General features: G+C 34.8%; 1 protein-coding gene across 3 annotated transcripts in view; it reads right to left on the bottom strand.

Moving 5' to 3' along the window:
• Positions 1-790: 790 nt before the first annotated feature.
• The window catches only part of LOC145694416 (suppressor of activated egl-4 protein 2), a 58435-nt gene continuing 35473 nt past the window's right edge, over positions 791-23752 (bottom strand). For all 3 annotated transcript variants that reach the window (XM_081770615.1, XM_081770614.1, XM_081770616.1), the window contains exon 9: positions 791-16228. In XM_081770615.1, the coding sequence (XP_081626741.1) occupies positions 16026-16228 (203 nt within the window). In that variant the 3' untranslated portion in view covers positions 791-16025. The remainder of the gene's footprint in view (positions 16229-23752) is intronic.

Below are 23752 nucleotides of genomic sequence, written 5' to 3'. Positions count from 1 at the left end.
TTCTTAAATTTCGTTTGTTTTTATTAATTTATTTCAGCACACGTTCAGTAGCGACGACTTCTAACGGAACTGTCCATCCTATGTAAATTATGTGAGCGATTGCTGCATGCATTTTAAATTTTTAACTAAAGCTAGGTTGTCATGCTGCAAGAATCTTGTAGCTGTCATTAAGAAAAATCTTGCAACCCCATCTCGTATTACTGTTTACACTTTACAACTTTCTGAAAGCAAGCAAATAAGATATCTCCACCCACGGAACACTGCACTCTAGTGGACAAATAGTGAACTTCATTAAAAATGCACTTTGGTGCGCTTTCTCTCCCCGTCCAAAAAAAAAAAAAAAAATCCGTCGTTTCGGAAGTGGCGAAACTTTTTTCTCTATGTCAGCGGGAGGGCGATAGCACGTAGCATGTAAGACTACCCAGGAAGTTGAACATGGTTTGACTCCTTGCAAGATGAAAAAAAATGTTGCATATCCCTTTCAAGATTATGTTCACATGGAGAAATATTGTAGGGTTACCAGATTTCTTTTCAACGACAGCTACAAGAATCTTGCAGCATGGTAATCTAGCTTTAAGAAAGGTTTTATAACATGACACGTTTTCCCACGACCATTTAGCAGTACTGGAGGCCCATAGCTAGAAAATAGCAAGGAAGGGGAGGAAGAGACTCAGTTCCCTGAAATTTATCAGCCCCCGAAAAATCTGAATTCCTTCCCTCCCTGTCTTATTGTTCTGGCTACGGGCCTATTGAAAAATAAGTGCGAAACAACTCATTAAATATGTTTAAATTCTTTTATTGAAATTTATTTGTTTACAGGAATGTACTTCTAATCACAAACTTCTAAAAACTACACTCTCATGCATTTTTAAGAATTTATAATAAAAAATAACCGACAGCATTGTTTATAAAATAGTCCCCAATGTTATATACGTTCACCCCATCCCACGTTGGTAACTATTTAGTGAAAAAACACTGGCTAAAAAAATATATTATTTTGATCTATGTGACATTAGTTTTCTTTTCTTCTTATTCTGTGATAATAATGATGGGTTTTCAAGTGGAGTTCAACATGAGAAATGTTTATTTATCGTATTTTAAATTTTTCTTTCACCAACATACCTGAAAACGACAGCAATTTTATTCTGTTAAGAATTACACTATCATCCTTCTATAATACTTTATAAGGAAACGTTATTGGTATTTTGTTCAATAACCTGATAGTTTCAGTTACGACAAATTCTTTTAACACGTTGACTCCCATGTATCACTGATGATTCACAGCGACTTTACTTCGCGGAGCCATGTGCATCATATGTGATTCACAGGCTTTGCACCTTTGTATTTGAAGCCGTGTGAATCACCGATGAGGCACAAGTATATAGGTTTGAATAGTGAAATATATTTTAGGGCCTCAGAAAGATGTTCGGGATTCTTGGTTTCTGGCTTCTGAAAGTTTTCCTCCAATAAAAAAATGGCCCGACGTGACGGTGCATTTTACCCGATTTTGCTGTGACAGTCAACGTGTTAAATTCCAGTTTAAGAAATGATATTAATATTAATCAGCTCCACCAAACTTTTTCTTGTTTCTGGAAACATGGCATAAAGCTTACAGTTTCTCTCTCTCTCGATGCAGTAATTAAACTGTGTAAATGTGAACTTGTGCAAATATGACAATCTGTGTGTGAATGCTTGCTGACACACTATAATGGCAACAAAAACGAAACTAGCCTTTTCGGCCATTACGTTATTATTTATTCCTAAGGGAAGTTTTCCTACTTTTTTCTGCGAACATTCTCACAGATACAGATACGTTACCAGATACAGATACACATTAGGCTCTTAGTTTCTCATAACTTTCAAAGCGTGAAACTTCATTACAAGATTTGAGAGCCTAGTGTGCTCGCATACCCTTGAGAACTAGTAGAAAACGAAGGAAAATGGTAATTGCAAAATAAAAAACACTCTTGCTGTAATTTTAATTTTTATGAGTTAATTTCCTTCTTTTTTTTTCTTTTAATGAATTATAGCTTAGGCCTATTTACTGATCGAGAAAGAAACATCTGTGCCCTTGAAAAGAATCGTTCTCGCTCAACCAACCTCACAGCACAGATCTCTTGACTACGCCAGACGGTTACAATTTACATGGTCGCAACAGTGTTAAAAACTAGATCATATATACAGATTTTTACTGTTTTGATACTGAAATATTAATAGCACGTTTCCGTGTAACCGACGGCAGGGTGTGGTTATACTTAGAGAATAACATAAACTAAACTGTCAATATTTACACACTGTTGTTAATATAGAAGCATGTCGGAAAGCTTATGTATGTACTGTACGTAGTGTCTTAACGATAAACAACATCGGATCTCATTAGGTTTTATAAGTACCACGAAGCTAATTATAGTGAAAATTGTAATATTATTACTTCATTACAAACACAATTAAATGAGATATTATGAAAAGTGAGGTGGAGCCGATACAAACCAATGCTCACATCCAGAATAATTCAAGATTAAATTTTCGCCTAAATTAAAAAAATATTCAAACCATTTCGTGACAACTTATAAGCATATTAAATTCAGTAAAACAATTTAAATGTGCAATCCTGTATGAATTTAAAAACATCCTAAAGAACATTTCAAACACAAGAACGTTAATTAAATTTACGAGGGTTATCCAGAAAGTAGCAGACGTTTCGGCCTATCACGGGGCTAGAGTCGCCATTTTGGTATCAGAACGTTGCCACTCTCAGTACGCATCCAGCTGTGGTAGAGTGAGGATTGTGCCGCTCTTACTGTGTTTTCTGTGATGTGATGCAAAGTCCGCTGGAATAGAAAATCCCACCTCGCGCGATTCAAAACAAACGCCGGGGAAAACTTAGCGCGGTGATGTTTTTTCACAACGCACGTACAGACACGGCCAAGTGCACCTGAAAGCTCTTGAACAGTTTTGGATGGGAGGTGTTTGATCATCCACCATACAGCCCGAATTTAGCGCCCAGCGATGAAGACATGGCTCACTACACAACGCTTTCATACTGATGCCGAACTGCATGCCGGTGGAAGTCAGTGGTTGAAATCGCAGGCGGTAGATTTCTACCGCGACGGTATTGAAAAATTGTGTCACGGTATGATAAGTGTCTTAATTTGCATGGCAATTATATGGAAAAATAGCTTAAGAGGTACCTTCAAATGTATATAATATAATTTGGTTTGATCATTCTGTTACTTTTTTATTTCAAAACGTCTTTTACTCTGTGGACAGCCCTCGTACTTTGGGATAAATTTAAAGATTCACATAATAGAAACACAAATTAGTTACTATACAGATACGACTAATTCAAAATTTTTAACAACAGAGAAATTATTTTACCCAACAAATTCTTTCACTTTATCGAGCATCAAAACATGTCCAATTCAGTTAAGTGCAATAATCCGTTTGGTAGTTTACCTTGCATGTTACACATACATTACAAAAACACATTTCACTATCTGTACACTAAAATTATTGCAACAGGACTTGAAAAACACAATAAGCGTGGCAATATTTTAATGTACATTTAAATAGACATTAATGACCTCTGTGTTCTTAATGCTTTACAATTGGGCACTTGTGTGCAAAAATTTATTCCATACGTTACACACACTTGTGGGTATGTTGTTTTATATATACCCACAAATATATTTTGTGTATATTTTTGAAGCCTTCCACTGAATATCTGTCGTAATACTCTACTGAAACTCCGGTGTATATATTAAGCAAATCACCTGAATTTTACCAGTGACTTAAGGTCGAACTACACTTTATGATTACAATTTTTGCATTAGTATGTAAATAATTTGATCTAAGGCTGTGAGAGAACTGTGAAAGTTTATAGACACAAAATTCTAAAAGATGACGTTCCAAGAGTTCGTTGATCAACATCATGTAAGTAACCTACCTTGCATGACTATGTATTTCTGTAATTCAGTCTTCTTTCCTAGTTTCAAAATTCATTTGTGAGGATTGATTCTCTTAACTGGAGCCGACTTTATTGGATTTCATCAGTTAACTTAAGAACCATAATAATAGGCTATTGTAAAAGAAAACTAGGCGGCCGGGTCTGCATTGAAATAACTCTGCCTAATGCAAATATATATATATTTTTTTTTTTCTGAAATCAGCTCGTTTTTACTTAAATATGAAATGGACAATATAACATTTAAGAAAACAACTGTTTCTAATTGCAAGTGTGGGAAGAAACGTAGTAAAACGTAAGGCTGAAATAAGAATGTCTTTTTAAAGTACACCCAAGTATAATCAAGCTGTGCTCTACTCCGGCGTTTACTAATGTTTGAGCGTGGAAGAGAAAGGGAAGCAAGTTACTGAAGGACACTGAGACCGTACATATACAATAATTTATGTTAATTACCGTAATTGCCGACGCACTTCTTTCCCTTTGAGGATAAGTCCAAAAAGATATCCGTACAGAAGATATCTTATACGTCGACACATTATAAACATTTTGTTTTCAATTTTGATAAGTATAATCGATTTTTGTGTTGTCCATATTTCCCTACAACATATAACACAGTGCCTTGCCGTGGAAAATCAGCGCCCGGGGCGAGAGTATACGATGGCGTCCCGGATATATGAGTGAGGTTGACAGACCAGCCGCGAAGCGCCACCAATGATTGGAGCGAAGCGTAAGAATATTTTAAAAAATAAACCCTACATTTCCTTGATTTTGAATACTTTTTTCTTCCATTTTATATATGAGCGCATGCATTTTCCTAACATGAGTAACATTACCCTGGTCAAATTAAGTGTTAGATTGAAAAATACTGCTGTTGATCTAAAATATTCAAAGTAATTTTTCTTCTCTCTTTTTTCCCCTCCCGAATTTTGCGCCCTCTTACATCGGCGCCCGCGCCCCGCCCACTGCACGGCACTGATGCATCACTCTGTAACTACGTACAGTTCACTGACTGTAAATGTAGTTTGGATACAATCGTATATACGCTTGTCTCTAGACGCACACGTGCTATAGATATTCCCAGACGCACTGAGATTCTACACTTAAATAGGAATTGGTAACTCAACACATATTCCTTGCTATTACACTTCATATTTCTTTAAACATAAATCTTTATAATTTACAGTGTAGGTGTAGGTACAATCTTTATAATTTTTTCCTTCAAAACTGAATACAGAAAATGGGATTCGTCTGCTCCAAATACGGTAAATGCTTTACTTTTAGAGAATTTTCCTGAAACCTAGCAATGTGGGTGCTCGGGAACAATTAGTCTTATATCTGCCGGATTAGTGAAGGACTACTGTAGTCAAATAACTACAAGACGTGATTTCCAGTGGGAGCGTGTAATTCAGATTTCACAAACTCTAGCTAAATATCTCAGAGCCTAAGTAATGAAAACAAATGTTGAACTAACGACGAATTTTGAAACGATTTCCATGGCTTCCTATGGACATTTTCTTTTCTTTATTCTCTTAGTACGCGAAAACGATTTACATAATATTAAAATGCTCAGTATATAAATAGGTAAACTGCTTTTACAATGCAGGCAGAATAATTCCGCAGAAATAATGGATTAAAATAAGAATTGTAAATTGTTGTTGCGAACAAGCCAAAAGATAAACGCTTATTCATATAAGGAAAAACAATTTCTTTCTAAGATGAAGTCCTCAGTGTACAGCCTTAGATTTCAACTATGCTGTTAAAATTATTCTATTCAAATATTCTTACAATATATTGTTCAAATATAGGATTATCCCTATTCGAATTTCAAAGCTAATTTTCTAATCAATATCATGTATACATCATTATAACTGAGACAGACTGAATAAATGGACTAGTGTTATAATGCCACTTAAGCGATAATATCTATGTTTTTAATAACTATTTATCCATTCCGTTTTTGTACAGTTCCCAGCAAACGTGATTACCAGACTTACAATTTCTTTTGTCAAGAAATTATACACAAAAAAAGCAGCTATTTTAATACACATTTCTTGTATTTTTTCATTTACAATATACATATAAATAATTAAATAAACAATTTGTATCAGCTGAATGACAGATTTATTATTGGTAATATAAATGATATACAGGGTAGCCCTAAAGTAGGTATACACACCTGCATCGATCAAGTATAACATTCTAGCTTATGGATTTATTTGTTTCGGCTGTTCCGGGCTTCATAAGACATTAAGAACAAATAATAAAAAAGCTATGTCTACATGTTTGATAGCAATAAGAAATGGTACGAACTACAGTAAGCACATCAGTACGGGACTGTATGTACCAGCATATCTATATTTTAAAAATAGTATTAAATTTTATATTGGTATTATTTTTTAAAAAATAAGATATTAGTCTGCTTTTTTTTAATAACTGAAAAATCTCAACAATATTTTATAATAATAATGTATCTATATACGCCAGTGTTTTCAAACATTTTTGACCAACGACATTCCCGACACATTTGTTTGCTCGTATAACTGTATATACATAAGTTTCTATACAGTAGTAACTCAATGTAGTACTGAGCAACGTTGCTGCCACTGGAGGCACGGAGTGGTACAGTTTATCTCAAAATTAATTTTAAATAATTATTATTAAGTGCTATGTGATTTTTAAATTCTAAAATTTCGCGACACACCCGTTGGAAATCACTGATAAAAGCTATTAGAATTTGAATAATTTTTACCTTCTTAAACCGTAAAATCTATGTTTGATATTCTCAATTATAGCGAGTGATAGCCAGTTCACTTGAATTTTATCCCCCCTCCCCCCTTTTTGTGGGCTAATATTCAACCGAAGAGGATCACAAGAGCATAACCTCGAGGGCCACCTGCAATATGCAGAACTATAGTTTGTGAAACGCTACTATAAGGTACCCACTTTTGCTGGTGACTGTACTTACAGAAGAAACACATACAGAAAATCCTTCTCATATGAAGCTGCAATCAAACTTTACGCAATTACTACATTATTTCTCACATACTGTACATTAAATTCCATTTTTAAAAATTCCAACAACTACACCACTAGATATATCTATTACAACGTAATTAAATGCTCGGTCAATTTCACCTTTGAGCTATTTGTAACAAGCACATGGCACGGAAAAATAAGCTCGATTGTACTTCAGCAAAGCGCGTTAACTATTTAAATGCTACTTACGTAAGTCTAAACAAGCTGCAATAATAATAATATCACAATTTTCAGTAATTATACACACACACATAATATATATATATATATATATATATATATATATATATATATATATATATATATATATATATATATATACTATCAACATAAACATACAGGTCCCTATGCAGAGTCGTTCTGACTCGTGATTAGTGCCATACTGAAGAGTTCGTATAACATATGTTTCCTGCAGTAGCCAGGCCTTTAGTATGACGCTAATCATATGTCAAAAAGACTCTGCATAAGGCTCACAATGTCTTTCAAAGTTCTAAATAATAATACAGGGTTCCCACTCAAACTAAATAATTAAATTCACGGTTTTACGGTCGGAAAGTTTAAAAATATAACCTTTACTGAGCACACAACAATAATAAATACCGCCTAGTGCGGGACCGAAGCGTGGGTGGCATCCAGGGCGCAGCGAGACGGTCAGTACACTGCAGCGCAATAATTAAACTTGCTCTCGCTTAACCTTGCGAGAAACACATAGAAGAAACGAGGAAAATACTTTAAAAAATTATAATTTTCTAGATTTTCGAAGTCTGAAAGTCTGATAACGAAATTCTTACGGCTTATTCCGCTCTATTTTTATGGTATATGACATACACGGTTGGGTGGGCACCCTGTAATATATTATATGGAAGACTAGTAACTAAAGTTGAAATGACATTAAAAAAAGAAGTACTCCGATTGTCAGAGCCTATTTCTTTCAAGTGTGCCCTCGGAAAATATGTGAAACATACTTCGGCCCCACCCCCTTGACGAGTGTAGACGTAGACTACTTAGAATGGCTAACAAGACAGTGCATAGAAAAGTCGGTGAAATAAGTCTTTGTGGCAACACTTCCGCATTCAACAGTTGAAAGATCTTGGCCACAGTAACTTGTTCTTTCTCTTTCGAGGGCGATGCGGGAAGACACGCACATCGACAGCAGCGCCAGAAGGGGCACAGTTGAAATAAAAAGGCTCTAGCAAGTGGGAGAAAATACACAACACATAACTGTAAACAATAATAATTACAAAAGTATTGTAAACATACACAAATAAATATAATTACGAATTATGTGAAGAAAAAGCTACTAATAATTAAGTTCTGTAGATTGAAGAAAAATACCTACACAATGGTTAAGCTTTTCAACGTATCACGATTATTTCCTCTATATACTTTGACAATAATAGCATTAAATAAATACTAATAAATATAGAACTCATAACAGATAGGCATATCAACATAACATGAAAGAACACTTTATACAACAATTGGAGTTTTTAATCAGGACATCTAGCGGTAAAACTTACAATGAAAGGTGACAGTTTCACATGAACTCCAGTGGATATAATGACTCCAGATTCGATTAAACTATACAAAATTGTAAAGCATTTCACGGTGCAACATTACTTCTTCAAAACCATCTAACTGATTAATATAAACAAAAGAATAAAAGTATGAAGTTAATGCCACATGATATAAAAATAAAGATAAAAATATCCGTACAGTAATAAAATCTGAATTTGTAAGAATTTATTAGCCCTTTCTTTTGTTTGTACAATGGTATTTCAGCATAATTTTAGTAACTCTTGTTGTTAGTGAATATACATAAGGATTGGACAAATGGAAAGATCTAAGACACCCCCTTGGTACAAATATATTGAAAACCGAGAGCATTAAGATCCTAGCGATTACTTACAGGAATTAGATGGATATATTGTGAATGTAAGGCCACTGCGGCCAGAAAATAGCATGTGCGATAAAGGAAGGTATCAATCCTCAGACTACCAAGGGGGAGGGGTGCTTTGTGCCCATCTCAGTATATATATATATTTTTTATATAATTACTCTTCTAATCATTTCTTTAAAATTGATAAAGAAAAAATGTTATTGCTCAGCATGTTTATCTAAAGCATATACCTTACGGTGGTTCAAATTGAACGTTAGCGCGTCTCATAAAATTTGCTATTTTAAGTTGGTGGGCATAAAGTAACCCCCGGTTATTAGGACATGTGACTGACATTTAGTAGTGTCACTCCTAAATGGCAGTATAATAAATAACAATATTCCACGTTTTCTGAATTTTGGCGGTTAGTCTTTATCCCGTGTACTGTTCATTTTGAGAGTTTCACGTTACTATGGCCCATAAATTTGCTTTAAAGTTGGTGGATACAAAGTAGAGACCTGCACGGGCCGGGCTTGGGCGGGCCGACTCTTATTTCTTTGGGCCGGCCCGGGCTTGGGCGGGCCGACACTGTTATTTCTTTGGGCCGGGCCGGGCTTGGGTTCGGGCCGATCAATTGCGATTCTTTAATAATTATTGACTTTCGTTAAACGATAATTGGAATAAAGCCAAACGTTGAAGAAGTGCCCGTGAAAAATGTTACAAAGAATGCAATAGCTATTTACAGTTTGTGTTGCTTAGCGGCTCCACTTTCACTATAGAGGATTGCAGGCATTGCGCGGTAAATTGAGCTCTGACCTTGAGCTTCACTGAACTCAAAATATAACAAGAAGGGGTGGGAAAGTTTTGCCTGTCGCTAAACAATATTGCCATCTTCACTTTATGCTAAAAATCAATTAAATTAGATTTTTGTTACGGGAAATGGAGTTTTTGTTCTCTCGATGACAGGCAAAGTTCTAGGAGGCAAGCGCCAGGTTGTGAACCAGAGTTTAGAAAATGTGTCTGAGGTTAGCCAAAATGTGCCAAAAATTTTTAAAATTTATCGGGCCGGGCCGGGCTCGGGCCGACAATCTCCAAAACTTTTCGGGCCCGGGCTGGATTGGGCTCGGGCCGAAAAATTCGACCCGTGCAGGTCTCTAACACAAAGTACCCCACCATTGGTAGATGTGATTGACATTTAGAAGTGTCATTCCTAGATGGCACTGTAATAAATAGCCGTTAGTCTTATCCTAAGTAATGTTCACTTCAGTTCTTGTAGATTTTTGTTAGAGTTTCTAACTTGTTTCTTTTGCGAGATGTATCTAATCTTAACAGGTGGGCACACAATACCCCCCTCTTGGTAGTCCGCGTTATACAAAATATCTAGGTAGTGCAAGGGTTAATTGTGATGTGGGTTATTTGTAGTTTTACGCCTGTTATTAACACCAAGGCTATACAAAGAGACGCTATATGAGACGCAAAGACGCCATAACGTTTTGGTTGCAATATCGTTCAGACATGGAAAGGCATAGTGTGATATAGTTCTTAACACAGAAAATACTATGCCAATCAGCATTCATCGGAGAATGATTGTCGTGGTGTGTCGCGGAGAAGTTTACAAGTGGGATATGATAGCATATCTATCCTACACTCCAGCGCTATCTCCTTGTATTTGACCGTCCTCAAGAAACGTGATTGGAATTGGAAGTCGAGCTGCAACTCTGTGTAATGATTTGTAACTTATAGCACACGGTATTCATCGACTGTCATAATTAGGACCTCGTGTTTCACAACAACTATTTCTACGCGCATACTAACCCAAACACGACACTAATCATACAAAACAATTTACTTATGAGCGGACATAACAACTGCAAAGCTGATCTGTGTTTCAGGTGATTAAAAAAGGAGGTATTATGCACTCAGGACGGACAACATCTAGTACAGTTTGAGTCGATTGATAGATTTGAAGTCTAGCGTTTTTTTTTTTTTTTTTTTTTTTTTTTTCATCGAACATGTAAGTTATATGAGACGTAGGCTACAACTACCGTAGAATTCAAATGAGCTTCTTTTATAATTGAGAACGGGCCTCCGCCTCAAAGACGCGTAAGCTACCATATAGCCACATTACGGAGCTATAATTGGAGTCAAGGTATCTTTTTGTCATTACCGAAAACAATATGAGATTCAGAGACAAACTCGTTATAAGATCAAATCGTTTTGTTCTGATGGAGACGACATTAAGAAATTTCGTATATAGATCTAGCACATGCAAACTGGTTATATATTCGAACAGAGATCATCAATAACTCTTCGTTCCGATTGAAGAAACAAAATCCAATCGCCTACATTTCCCATTTTTAACAAATTCATATGCAAAGTAAAACAATATTTCCTACAATGTTATATATATTACGTACAATATTATTCTGTTTAAAGATATAAACATGTAAATTATAACTGCCTGGAATCTTGATATAAAATATACATAAAATAATGTTCTTAAGACCAACACAAGGGAATCTCTAGAAATGATACTAATTACTATCACTACATAATTACTTACACAAAATCAAATTGTACATTTAAAAGAAGCAATATATATTTTCAAAAGGAGAAAACACCCGTTTACTGAATATCACTCTACTGTGACTAGTGACTTACACTGGCCGATGACAAACATTATCAGAAATGTGTTTGAATAAATTGCATATTTAGAAACGATTCTTGAATACTTCAAGTGCATAAGTTAATAACAAGATAGCTTAAGTAGTTCGTAATGGATGCACTGGAGAAAATGGCACATCCTTATAAAATATTGATACTTAAACCTATTTATTTACAGTGATATTTATGTACTTTTCTTTGCTGTTAGGGAATTCCATCTTACAAATCTCTGGATGGGATTCGTTGTTTAAGATTATCAGCAGGATAAATAATAATAATAATAATAATAATAATAATAATAATAATAATAATAATAATAATAATAACTTAATAATACGTGTCTTCGATAATACTATACTTAAAATACAGAATAAAGAATCAGCACATTCAACTTAGAGAGCACAAAATACCATCATTTGAAGAAGTTTTGTTCTAATTTCAATTCCCAAAATGGTACTAAATACAAATATATTTCTAAGATATACAAAATAAACAACATGCAACATATATAATAAGATAAACAATACAACAAATGAATATACATAGTTTTAAAAGCATGGCACTTACAAGTGAGTGCGTTGTGTTTAGAGAGGATTTCAGTTTCCCTCTGGTTTGGTTTCAACATGTTTTTATTCTTTTATTGTTATGAAATGTACTATCTTGATCTTGAGAACATTTTATATCAATTTACGATTTCTTTTTTCTACACGCGAGAAATTATAAGCTATTAAATATGACAAGGTATCATCCTGATACTCGTAATCGATGTTGGCGATTGATGCAAAATATTGATATGATGTCATTCGCATTGGGTGAGTAAGCTTTCGAGACACATTTATCCATTGGAAACAGATTTAAGAAAAAAAATGCAATGTGTTGTATAGATACTATTGTAATATTTATCTAAAATTCTATTTGATAAAATTGAGACCTGAAGAGCCCGATTCCATCCTTGGTCCAGTCACTTTTTTCTTCTTCTTTCCACTTTTTGAATTTCAAACTACACTCGTTGTAATCTGTAACTTTGTCCGAAAGACAATCCGATAAAATTACACAGTATTTTACAGTAGCCTTTATCATTCTCATATTAGAATTTAAAAATAAACAGATGCATTTCTAAGCTAGATTTGGAAGTTGGAATAATTAAGAACCATTACAATGTACTATTAAATGCTACAATGAAATTTCTGGCAAGTCATTAACACTTTCGTGTTAAAACTGAAATGAATCAAACCGTAATTTTATTTTAAGTGTACTTAATTTGCAGGCTTGATAGTAAAGGAGATGCTTATTTGCTTCACATTCAGAATGAAAGCAGTCCGAAGCAGTTATTTTTTTTAAAAAAAGAAATCGTAAACATTTGACTATCATCACTATGAAGCTTCTACACAAGTTTCTTTAAAAAAGACAAAAGTACAAACATTTCACTTAAAATAAAATCACACATCTTATTACAAAAAAAAAAACACTTCTAAAAATAAATAAATAATTCCTAATTAGTCTTACAGTAACTTAATACTACACATAGAACCAATCACATAGAAAAGCTCGTTTCCTAAGTAAACAAAACTAACGCATTTTCCATTTTTCTTTTCTGTATTCCACTTATTAATTATATTAACAAGTGTTTTTCCTTAAATCTAAGTACACTAATCTCCCTGGTACTACAGTCCGCGAAGGATTATGGTCGGTCAGATGCTTCGCGTTCAATTGGGTGATACGTGGCCAATGCAATACGACGTTGCGCAACGCCGAAATGTCGTGCCTTTGCAGCACGGTGTAACGAAAATGTGTAGAAAATTCAGAATTCTCCATAACAAACAGAGAACTTGTAATAGAAGAGTTTCGTCTAGAAGCTAAGTGACGTATGAAAATTCTGGAAAAGTAACATTCACAAAGCTTTGGTAAGGAATGGAAGTACTGTTTATGTTAATCTTCAGAAGCCTGAAATAGTACCTGTAGAGTCTGATGATCTTAAATAAACACACACTGGGCAATGAGTTTGAGAATTTAATATACCCTGCTTCACCCCCCCCCCCCTTCCGTTTTACAAATAAAACAAAATATTTAGTTTCATATCCCACTATAGGCAACTGCAAATTAGTGAATTGGTGGAATTAGATTGCAAGGGGAACCGGCAGAATCTCGGAGAGTCAAACACGAATTTGTATGGTTTAGCCTCAGATCGAATCCTTTGATTTAGCCCCTGCTAATTTATTTATTTACTTTTAACTTGTAAGCTTTCTTTTTAATTTTCAATGACCAAATTTTCCACGACTCTTATCTTTTAAAAGCTTTATATATACACACACAGGGTGAACCTGAAAGATGTGTACATACTTCGGGAGGTGATTCATAACATCAAAAAAAGACAAAAAGTCCAATTGCATGTTGTCAAATTCCCCGTCGTGTACGAATGACAGGGGTGCCAACTTGGAATCGAAACTCAAATACTGGCAATTGGAACAGAATAGAAAGATGTGCACATACTTCGGGAGGTGATTTGTTACATCAAAAGAAACCAAAAAGTCCTCTTACATAGTGCATTGATTTCAATTCCAAGTTGGTACCCCTGTATCAATATATATAATGTTCTTAGCATTTCTTCCTTTTGTTACATGCGATGTAAAATTATCAACTGCCAAAGTTTGTTTCTGTATTTTCTTTATGTCTAATAACAGTATTTCTAAGTTATCCGCATCAAAAGTTGGTGTCAACACCAACTAATGTATGGTATAGTCGAACCTACACAATGGAAATGTTGTCTTATCTTATCTTACAAACGAACTGCTTCTCACAGAATGTACATCCGTTAAATTATACGAACATTCTTGGTTGTCTGTTGTAGACAATAAGAGAGGAAAGAATTAAATTCTTGTTAAATTGTTTTTAAAAAAGAACTAAACCCAAAGGTTTATTTCAAGTTTCCTTTTGAAATTCTTACTGCACGCTTATGTATAGAATTATTTCCTTTAGGCTGACACAAAGCAGATTTAAAATGTGGTTCCAATAGCGTTATACAGTCATGTTCAAAAGTTTCTAGTGGGTTAAGCATAAAATTTCACATCATATCCTTTGAATTTGACCTGGATTGCGCAAGTAGTACAAATTTATCTCCTACATATACATATATATATATATATATATATATATATATATATATATATATATATATATATATTCTTTCTTTCTTCGACTGATATCATTATTTGACTCATATTCAAATAACGATGGAATGATTAACAAGAGAAAACAAGAAAACTTAGCGAGGAGAAAACCACCAGAATATACACGAAACGACCATGACTCGCATACAGTGGCGTATTTACGATTTTGTTTCGGTGGGAGGGGGCTTTGCCTGAAAATGTAAAAATTCTGCAAGATATTTCATATACTTTACTATAGTAAGTAATATTTCGGGGGGGGGCTTAAACCCGGAAGCCCCCCCTAAATACGCCACTGCTCGCATAAACGAATTTACGTTCCAAAAATTAAGTGCTCTAACTATTAAGTTTGACACATGTCGTACAAATTTGGAAGAGGAAAACTGAAAATGAAATGAAAGGTTTCAGTTTAAGGTCCCAACGTTTATGCCCTTTAGGCTAAAGGAGACTATCATTAAGGCAAACGTATGAGGATGAAAAAATTGATAGGAGAATGTGGGAGGAAACGGGAGTACCCTGAGAAAACCCACGGACACGATGTTGTCCACCACTATCTTACTTGGCCGGGATCGGACAAGGGATCCCACAAACCGGAGGTAAACGCTCTATCACTGAGCCACCGCGCCCCCCAAATTTGGAAGAAAGAAAAGAGTAATGGCCATGTATGTCTACACATAATGTAACGACTTCTGATAGGCTCCTCTTCTTGTTTAAATTCCGAACCAGCGAAGATTACATTCCTCCAAGTTTCGCTCAAAATGTAAGAAACCAAATAACCATGTACTACATACAAAAATATACGTAACATAAAATACTGCTTTCAAAGCGTTAGGACCACGTCATTCCGCGTGATGCGGACACAGAACTATCAGATTTAAGATATCTAACAGGGAGACTTGGCAGCCTAAATCTAAGCTAATATGTCGCTGAACGTTTAACTTCCCTGTAGAACACAAGTACAAATAACCAGGGACCACTATAGGTCTTCAAACCATAAATTTCATTTTGTCTTTAAAGAGCAAGGGAAGTTTAAGAAAGGATAATGTTCTTACAGTATTTTTTTAAAAAAAAACGAACTCTTAGGAGATACTCTTTTCATCTTTCGTGTTTTTTATCCTTTCTTTTTCTTTCTTTCTTTGTTCTGTCAACAAAAATGTCTCTGGGAAACGTATTTACAAAATATTTCAACGATGCACCTCATGAAGTCATGATAATGCCACGAGTAAATGATTATGGACTTAATCCCTGGGTTTGTACTGATATATGTATGGGTTTCTCGTTAGCTCATGAAAATAACAAAATCCCCAAAGGGATCCCAACACTATTCACCACCTTGCGAGCCGTCTCCTATTTGTCCGGCCAAGATTGCAGAGAGTGTGGCGTGAGTAGCTGCTAACGAATGAACCGTAGGCTGAGGGCTCGCCTCTTTCATCCTCATTTCTTGGAGTCTCAGGTACGGGGAGGCTTCTGACTGCGAGGACGCTCCTTCCAGTAAGTCCAACGTTTCTGATGGGGTAGGGGGACCTGTCAAAATAAAACAAACAAGTAAGACGACATTCCTTATTTTGAGATATAAAAACTCAAGTACTTACTTAATCCTTCGGACAAAACAAACAATAACAAGTGAAAGTGAAACATCTTTCTAATAATATGGTGAAAGTAAAAATATGTATTATGGAACACGGAAAGCCATGGAAAAGGTGGAAATAAACCATTTTTATAAACAATCCTACTTTTCGGTTCCGTAAGCAGATGAAACAAATAGAAAATGGAAGTATAAGAATTAACTATATAAACCTTAGGAAACCTTACTAAATCATCACATTCACAACCTCATTCACATCCAGCCTTCAACGTTCACTCAGCAGTTCGAACTCTTCGTTCAGAGCTTCACTATGAAGTCTCTGAGTAGCAGTCGTCAGGACATTAAGTATTAACTTCGAAAGAAGTATAACTAATGTATTCTTTCTTTTAGTAATATATTTGTGCATTTGACTTACAAGTAATTGCTTCTTTTAGTTTAAATATTGATCAATTACATTATGAGTTATTGTTATCATTTTTATTCAATTTCATTACAATCTGTCTCATCTGAATGAATCGTCATAGACCATTTGGGTAAGATACCCTTGTGACAGGCAATTCTCCTCATAACAAGCAAAGTAGGCAATATAATACACTATAATTCCACTATACTACCTGTCCATTCTTCTGGTACACTTTTATCTATCACACTGTTCAGATTCAATTTCAATTTTATTTTTTATATACATATTACAAGTTAAAATGTACAGCGGGGAACACTTCTAAATGGTACACCTTAGCCGTAAATCTCCATATGGCTGTACCATTTAGAAGTGTCCCCCGCTGTACAATGTTTAGTATAGTCACACCAATTCCTATACGTTTCTGTTTCAGCAACTACAACGAAATGACCTATTTGAGTTAAGTATTCGGTAACTTACGTGAATCACATTGTGTCAGCATCAATAAAAAGTAAGAAGACTAGTACGGGTAAGTACGCATTTGTGCTAGTTACTCTACAATGTAATGCTTTTGGTACACTATTTAATTTCAAAACAACTGCGGTCTTCATTTGAGTTCTTAGAGTCTTGTCTTTATATTTTAAAAACACAAAAGTAAACTAGCTCACTCACTCTATGGCCTATGGAACCCGGAGATTCAATGCCGCATTTACAAAAGCTCTCCATTGATTTCTATCCTCAGCCAACTGGATCCAGTTTCTACTTTGTATTACTATTTCTGAGAGATCTATTTTAATATTGTCCTCCCATCTGCGACTAGATCCTCCTAATGGTTGTTCTTCGATTGGACTTCCAGTTAAGACTTTGAAAGCATTCCTACTTTCTTCCATTCTAGCTACATGAATATTCGTCTCAGGATCTTGTTCTCAAATACTTTCAGTCTATGTTCTTCTCTCAGAGTAAGCGACCATGTTTCGCAACCATACAGAACAACAGGCATGAATATAGTTTTATATATTTTAAGGTTCAAATTCCTTGACAGAATTTGCAATAACAAGAGATTTTGAACTGAATAACAATAAAGAGAAAAAGGAAAAAGAAAACAAAATTGAATTTATGTTAAAAATAAATAAATAATAATAATTATAAAGTTTCATACATACTGGAAGTATCGTACGCAGAAGTTCGTCAGAAAATAGGTGGATTCAAGTTCCCAAGTCCAACAGGTGTTTGTACACGTATATGTTACTTTTATAATTTAAAGGTTACATACAAGTCGTGGCTATTTCTTATTATCAGTAACTACTCCAAATAGTATGTCACAAATAATCAGAACATATAAGTTCAATAACAATATCAATCACAAACCTTACTTTCGTTATACCTTATTTTAATTGGCCATTCCTTCTCATATAATTGTTTTGATACTCTTTACACACATTGTTTACTTTAATTATTTATAATCAATGTCCTTACGACATATATTCTTAATATATCTTAAGGTATAATCTTGTTTTATCTTAATATCTTCGATACATTTTGTTTTTCCTACAGTACCACAGACTATACATAATAAAGTACAGCTGCATCGGCATGTCCATGTACATTCTTTCGTGACATTTTCTATCAACAGTATCTTAATATGCTAAATGATTATTTTAGCATATCTTGCTGAAGGGAGGGGGAGTAAATCCCTAACTTCCTCTTTACCTTGCGTGCGCCATTGCATACTGGTACTGTTTGACAACTAAACGACCTATCCGGTTTGCCATAAGGATCAGACTGTGTCACGTGATCAAATCAAAAGTCACGTTGCATGCTAAATCGTGTTTGGAGATTCCAAATCCACATGAGATATTTCAAGCACGTAACCTCCGCGTGGGGCGCCCTGGGTAATCCGAAAAAGATGCATATACTTTATCTTTATTATTGATTTTACTCAAACAACTTGACTTTTGATAATGTTCTATCTATATTTACCTTACTTGCTATACATCGTTTTTAAGCTCTTCATTATGTCTTTGTAATAAGCTTTCAATTAGCTATCTCCTTATTATATACTTTATCATTATTATTGATTTTACTCAAACAACTTGACTTTTGACAATGTTCTATCCATATTTACCTTACGTCCTATACATCGTTTTCAAGCTCTTCATTATGTCTTTGTAATAAGCTTTCAATTAGCCATCTCCTTATTATATACTTTATCATTATTATTGATTTTACTCAAACAACTTGACTTTTGTCAATGTTCTATCCATATTTACCTTACGTGCTATACATCGTTTTTAAGCTCTTCATTATGTCTTTGTAATAAGCTTTCAATTAGCCATCTCCTTATTATATACTTTATCATTATTATTGATTTTACTCAAACAACTTGACTTTTGACAATGTTCTATCCATATTTACCTTACGTCCTATACATCGTTTTTAAGCTCTTCATTATGTCTTTGTAATAAGCTTTCAATTAGCCATCTCCTTATTATATACTTTATCATTATTATTGATTTTACTCAAACAACTTGACTTTTGTCAATGTTCTATCCATATTTACCTTACGTGCTATACATCGTTTTTAAGCTCTTCATTATGTCTTTGTAATAAGCTTTCAATTAGCCATCTTCTTATTATAGTTTTAGAGATATGTGGACGACTTCATTCTTTTCATTGTTTTCGTGCTTTTCTTTGACTATGTTCCATCCATTTGAGGACAATTTGCTTTTTAAATATAGAAAGTCTCTTCTACATTTGAGCTGAACTTCAGCCATCTCCCTCTTTTGGTTTTTGAGATAATTGGAGGAATTATTTGCTTTTCATTGATTTTCCATTGGTATTAATGTTAATGATTGTGTTTTTTGACTATGTTCCATCCATTTTAGGACAATTTGCTTTCCGAATATAAAATCGACACAGTCTCTTCTACATTTGAACTGCATTTCAGCCATCTCCCTCTTTTGGTTTTTGAGATAAGTGGGTTTTTCATTGATTTTCCATTGGTATTAATGTTAATGATTGTGTTTCTTGACTATGTTCCATCCATTTTAGGACAATTTGCTTTCCGAATATAGAATCGACACAGTCTCTTCTACATTTGAACTGCATTTCAGCCATCTCCCTCTTTTGGTTTTTGAGATAAGTGGAGGAATTATGTTTTTCATTGATTTTCCACTGGTATTAATGTTAATGATTGTGTTTTTTGACTATGTTCCATCCATTTTAGGACAATTTGCTTTCCGAATATAGAATCGACACAGTCTCTTCTACATTTGAACTGCATTTCAGCCATCTCCCTCTTTTGGTTTTTGAGATAAGTTGAGGAATTATTTGTTTTTCATTGATTTTCCATTGGTATTAATGTTAATGATTGTGTTTTTTGACAATGTTCCATCCATTTTAGGACAATTTGCTTTCCGAATATAGAATCGACACAGTCTCTTCTACATTTGAACTGCATTTCAGCCATCTCCCTCTTTTGGTTTTTGAGATAAGTGGAGGAATTATGTTTTTCATTGATTTTCCACTGGTATTAATGTTAATGATTGTGTTTTTTGACTATGTTCCATCCATTTTAGGACAATTTGCTTTCCGAATATAGAATCGACACAGTCTCTTCTACATTTGAACTGCATTTCAGCCATCTCCCTCTTTTGGTTTTTGAGATAAGTGGGTTTTTCATTGATTTTTCATTGGTATTAATGTTAATGATTGTGTTTTTTGACTATGTTCCATCCATTTAAGGACAATTTGCTTTCCGAATATAGAATCGACACAGTCTCTTCTAAATTTGAACTGCATTTCAGCCATCTCCCTCTTTTGGTTTTTGAGATAAGTGGGTTTTTCATTGATTTTTCATTGGTATTAATGTTAATGATTGTGTTTTTTGACTATGTTCCATCCATTTTAGGACAATTTGCTTTCCGAATATAGAATCGACACAGTCTCTTCTACATTTGAACTGCATTTCAGCCATCTCCCTCTTTTGGTTTTTGAGATAAGTGGGTTTTTCATTGATTTTCCATTGGTATTAATGTTAATGATTGTGTTTTTTGACTATGTTCCATCCGTTTTAGGACAATTTGCTTTCCGAATATAGAATCGACACAGTCTCTTCTACATTTGAACTGCATTTCAGCCATCTCCCTCTTTTGGTTTTTGAGATAAGTGGGTTTTTCATTGATTTTCCATTGGTATTAATGTTAATGATTGTGTTTTTTGACTATGTTCCATCCATTTTAGGACAATTTGCTTTCCGAATATAGAATCGACACAGTCTCTTCTACATTTGAACTGCATTTCAGCCATCTCCCTCTTTTGGTTTTTGAGATAAGTGGAGGAATTATGTTTTTCATTGATTTTCCACTGGTATTAATGTTAATGATTGTGTTTTTTGACTATGTTCCATCCATTTTAGGACAATTTGCTTTCCGAATATAGAATCGACACAGTCTCTTCTACATTTGAACTGCATTTCAGCCATCTCCCTCTTTTGGTTTTTGAGATAAGTTGAGGAATTATTTGTTTTTCATTGATTTTCCATTGGTATTAATGTTAATGATTGTGTTTTTTGACAATGTTCCATCCATTTTAGGACAATTTGCTTTCCGAATATAGAATCGACACAGTCTCTTCTACATTTGAACTGCATTTCAGCCATCTCCCTCTTTTGGTTTTTGAGATAAGTGGAGGAATTATGTTTTTCATTGATTTTCCACTGGTATTAATGTTAATGATTGTGTTTTTTGACTATGTTCCATCCATTTTAGGACAATTTGCTTTCCGAATATAGAATCGACACAGTCTCTTCTACATTTGAACTGCATTTCAGCCATCTCCCTCTTTTGGTTTTTGAGATAAGTGGAGGAATTATGTTTTTCATTGATTTTCCACTGGTATTAATGTTAATGATTGTGTTTTTTGACTATGTTCCATCCATTTTAGGACAATTTGCTTTCCGAATATAGAATCGACACAGTCTCTTCTAAATTTGAACTGCATTTCAGCCATCTCCCTCTTTTGGTTTTTGAGATAAGTGGAGGAATTATTTGCTTTTCATTGATTTTCCATTGGTATTAATGTTAATGATTGTGTTTTTTGACTATGTTCCATCCATTTTAGGACAATTTGCTTTCCGAATATAGAATCGACACAGTCTCTTCTACATTTGAACTGCATTTCAGCCATCTCCCTCTTTTGGTTTTTGAGATAAGTGGAGGAATTATTTGTTTTTCATTGATTTTCCATTGGTATTAATGTTAATGATTGTGATTTTTGACTATGTTCCATCCATTTTAGGACAATTTGCTTTCCGAATATAGAATCGACACAGTCTCTTCTACATTTAAACTGCATTTCAGCCATCTCCCTCTTTTGGTTTTTGAGATAAGTGGAGGAATTATTTGTTTTTCATTGATTTTCCATTGGTATTAATGTTAATGATTGTGATTTTTGACTATGTTCCATCCATTTTAGGACAATTTGCTTTCCGAATATAAAATCGACACAGCCTCTTCTACATTTGAACTGCATTTCAGCCATCTCCCTCTTTTGGTTTTTGAGATAAGTGGAGGAATTATTTGTTTTTCATTGATTTTCCATTTGCATTAATGTTAATGATTGTGCTTTTTGACTATGTTCCATCCATTTGAGGACAATTTGCTTTCCGAATATAGAATCGACACAGTCTCTTCTACATTTGAACTGCATTTCAGCCATCTCTCCCAAAGTCTGTTCACAGCATTACAACCGGATAGGCCTTTTATATTTGATTGATTAATACTATTTTATTACTGACTTTAATCTTCTCTGCGAACACGGCGGTCACATGACATGTGGACCTGCATTTAAGCAAACTACATGAGCTCCACTGGGGATCGAAATCGAAAGCTCGCGCTTAATGAATACGTCGATAAAAACTAAACTATTCACCAACTTCCTGTCTCTTTGTTACTCTCATAATTATTTACTACCAGGTTTAAGTTATAAGCAGGGGGTAAAAGTGAGGGGGGAACGCGGGTGGACGCCGTCCCCCACCTTCAAAAATATGTACGGCGTCTCCCGTTTCTAAAAAAAATTACAATGGGCAAAGTTAGGCAGGGGGACGGCATGACGTCATTCCGATACCTACCGTCCCCCTATCTTTTCAAATTTATTTTTACCCCTGGCTATAAGTATATGGTTTTAAACAGATAGACAGAGATCACGACTTAAGCCTTCACCTACAAAGTAAATTAAGGGTCTCATACAAAGAAATATAAACTACTAAGCTTCCACAACACAGATTATTACTATTAAAAAGTCAACATTTTGTTCCTTTACAACACGCATTTGCAAATGATAGACAAAGTAAACAGGGTTAGTAATCCTTTCTAAAAATAAAACAGATAAAACAGCTTAGAAACAAATTCAGGTAATGTAATGATAGGTAGAAAATAGGAAACTATTTTGGAATCTTATAGATATTGAGAATTGATGTTGCTAATAAGATTGGTATAGAAAAGCAATATAGCAGTAAGCGGTATGAGTTAGTTGCACATGTGTATTACGATTATTATATTGTTTATATACACTGATTACTAGTTGAATTAGAGAAGCAGGACAGCTGCAGAAACCGCCCGGCAGAGGCTCCACCAGTGCATGTGAATGAAACGCATCGCACTTGTACTGCTGTCGTACTTCCTCTCTCATTATCCGTGTCAGTGCAGTGCGTGATGAACAAGACAAGGACCTGAGTGTATTTGACCATGGTCAAATTATAGGGGCCAGACGACTGGGTGGCTCGATTTCGTAAGTGGCTGCAACTCGGATTTTCAAAGGCAACTGTGTCAAGGATTTGTCATGAGTACCTGGCTTCCGGTAAAACTGCACCCGCACGGACAAACTGCCGAGGTCAGGGGCGTGTCGACGAGAGGGATAGATTTCGACTGCCCCGCATCGTAACAGCCGAAAGACGTGCCACAGCGCGTCAAATCGTGGAGAGGTTCAATGCACGACAACAACGCCGTGTTAGCACTACACAATCCACAACCACCTATTCGCCATGGGGCACACGCGAGTACCC

The sequence above is a fragment of the Thermobia domestica genome, chromosome 9, assembly GCF_964235325.1.
Source record: "Thermobia domestica chromosome 9, izTheDome1.hap1.1, whole genome shotgun sequence".
NCBI classification, from domain to species: Eukaryota; Metazoa; Arthropoda; class Insecta; order Zygentoma; family Lepismatidae; genus Thermobia; species Thermobia domestica.
This window is presented reverse-complemented; position numbering and strand designations above follow the sequence as displayed.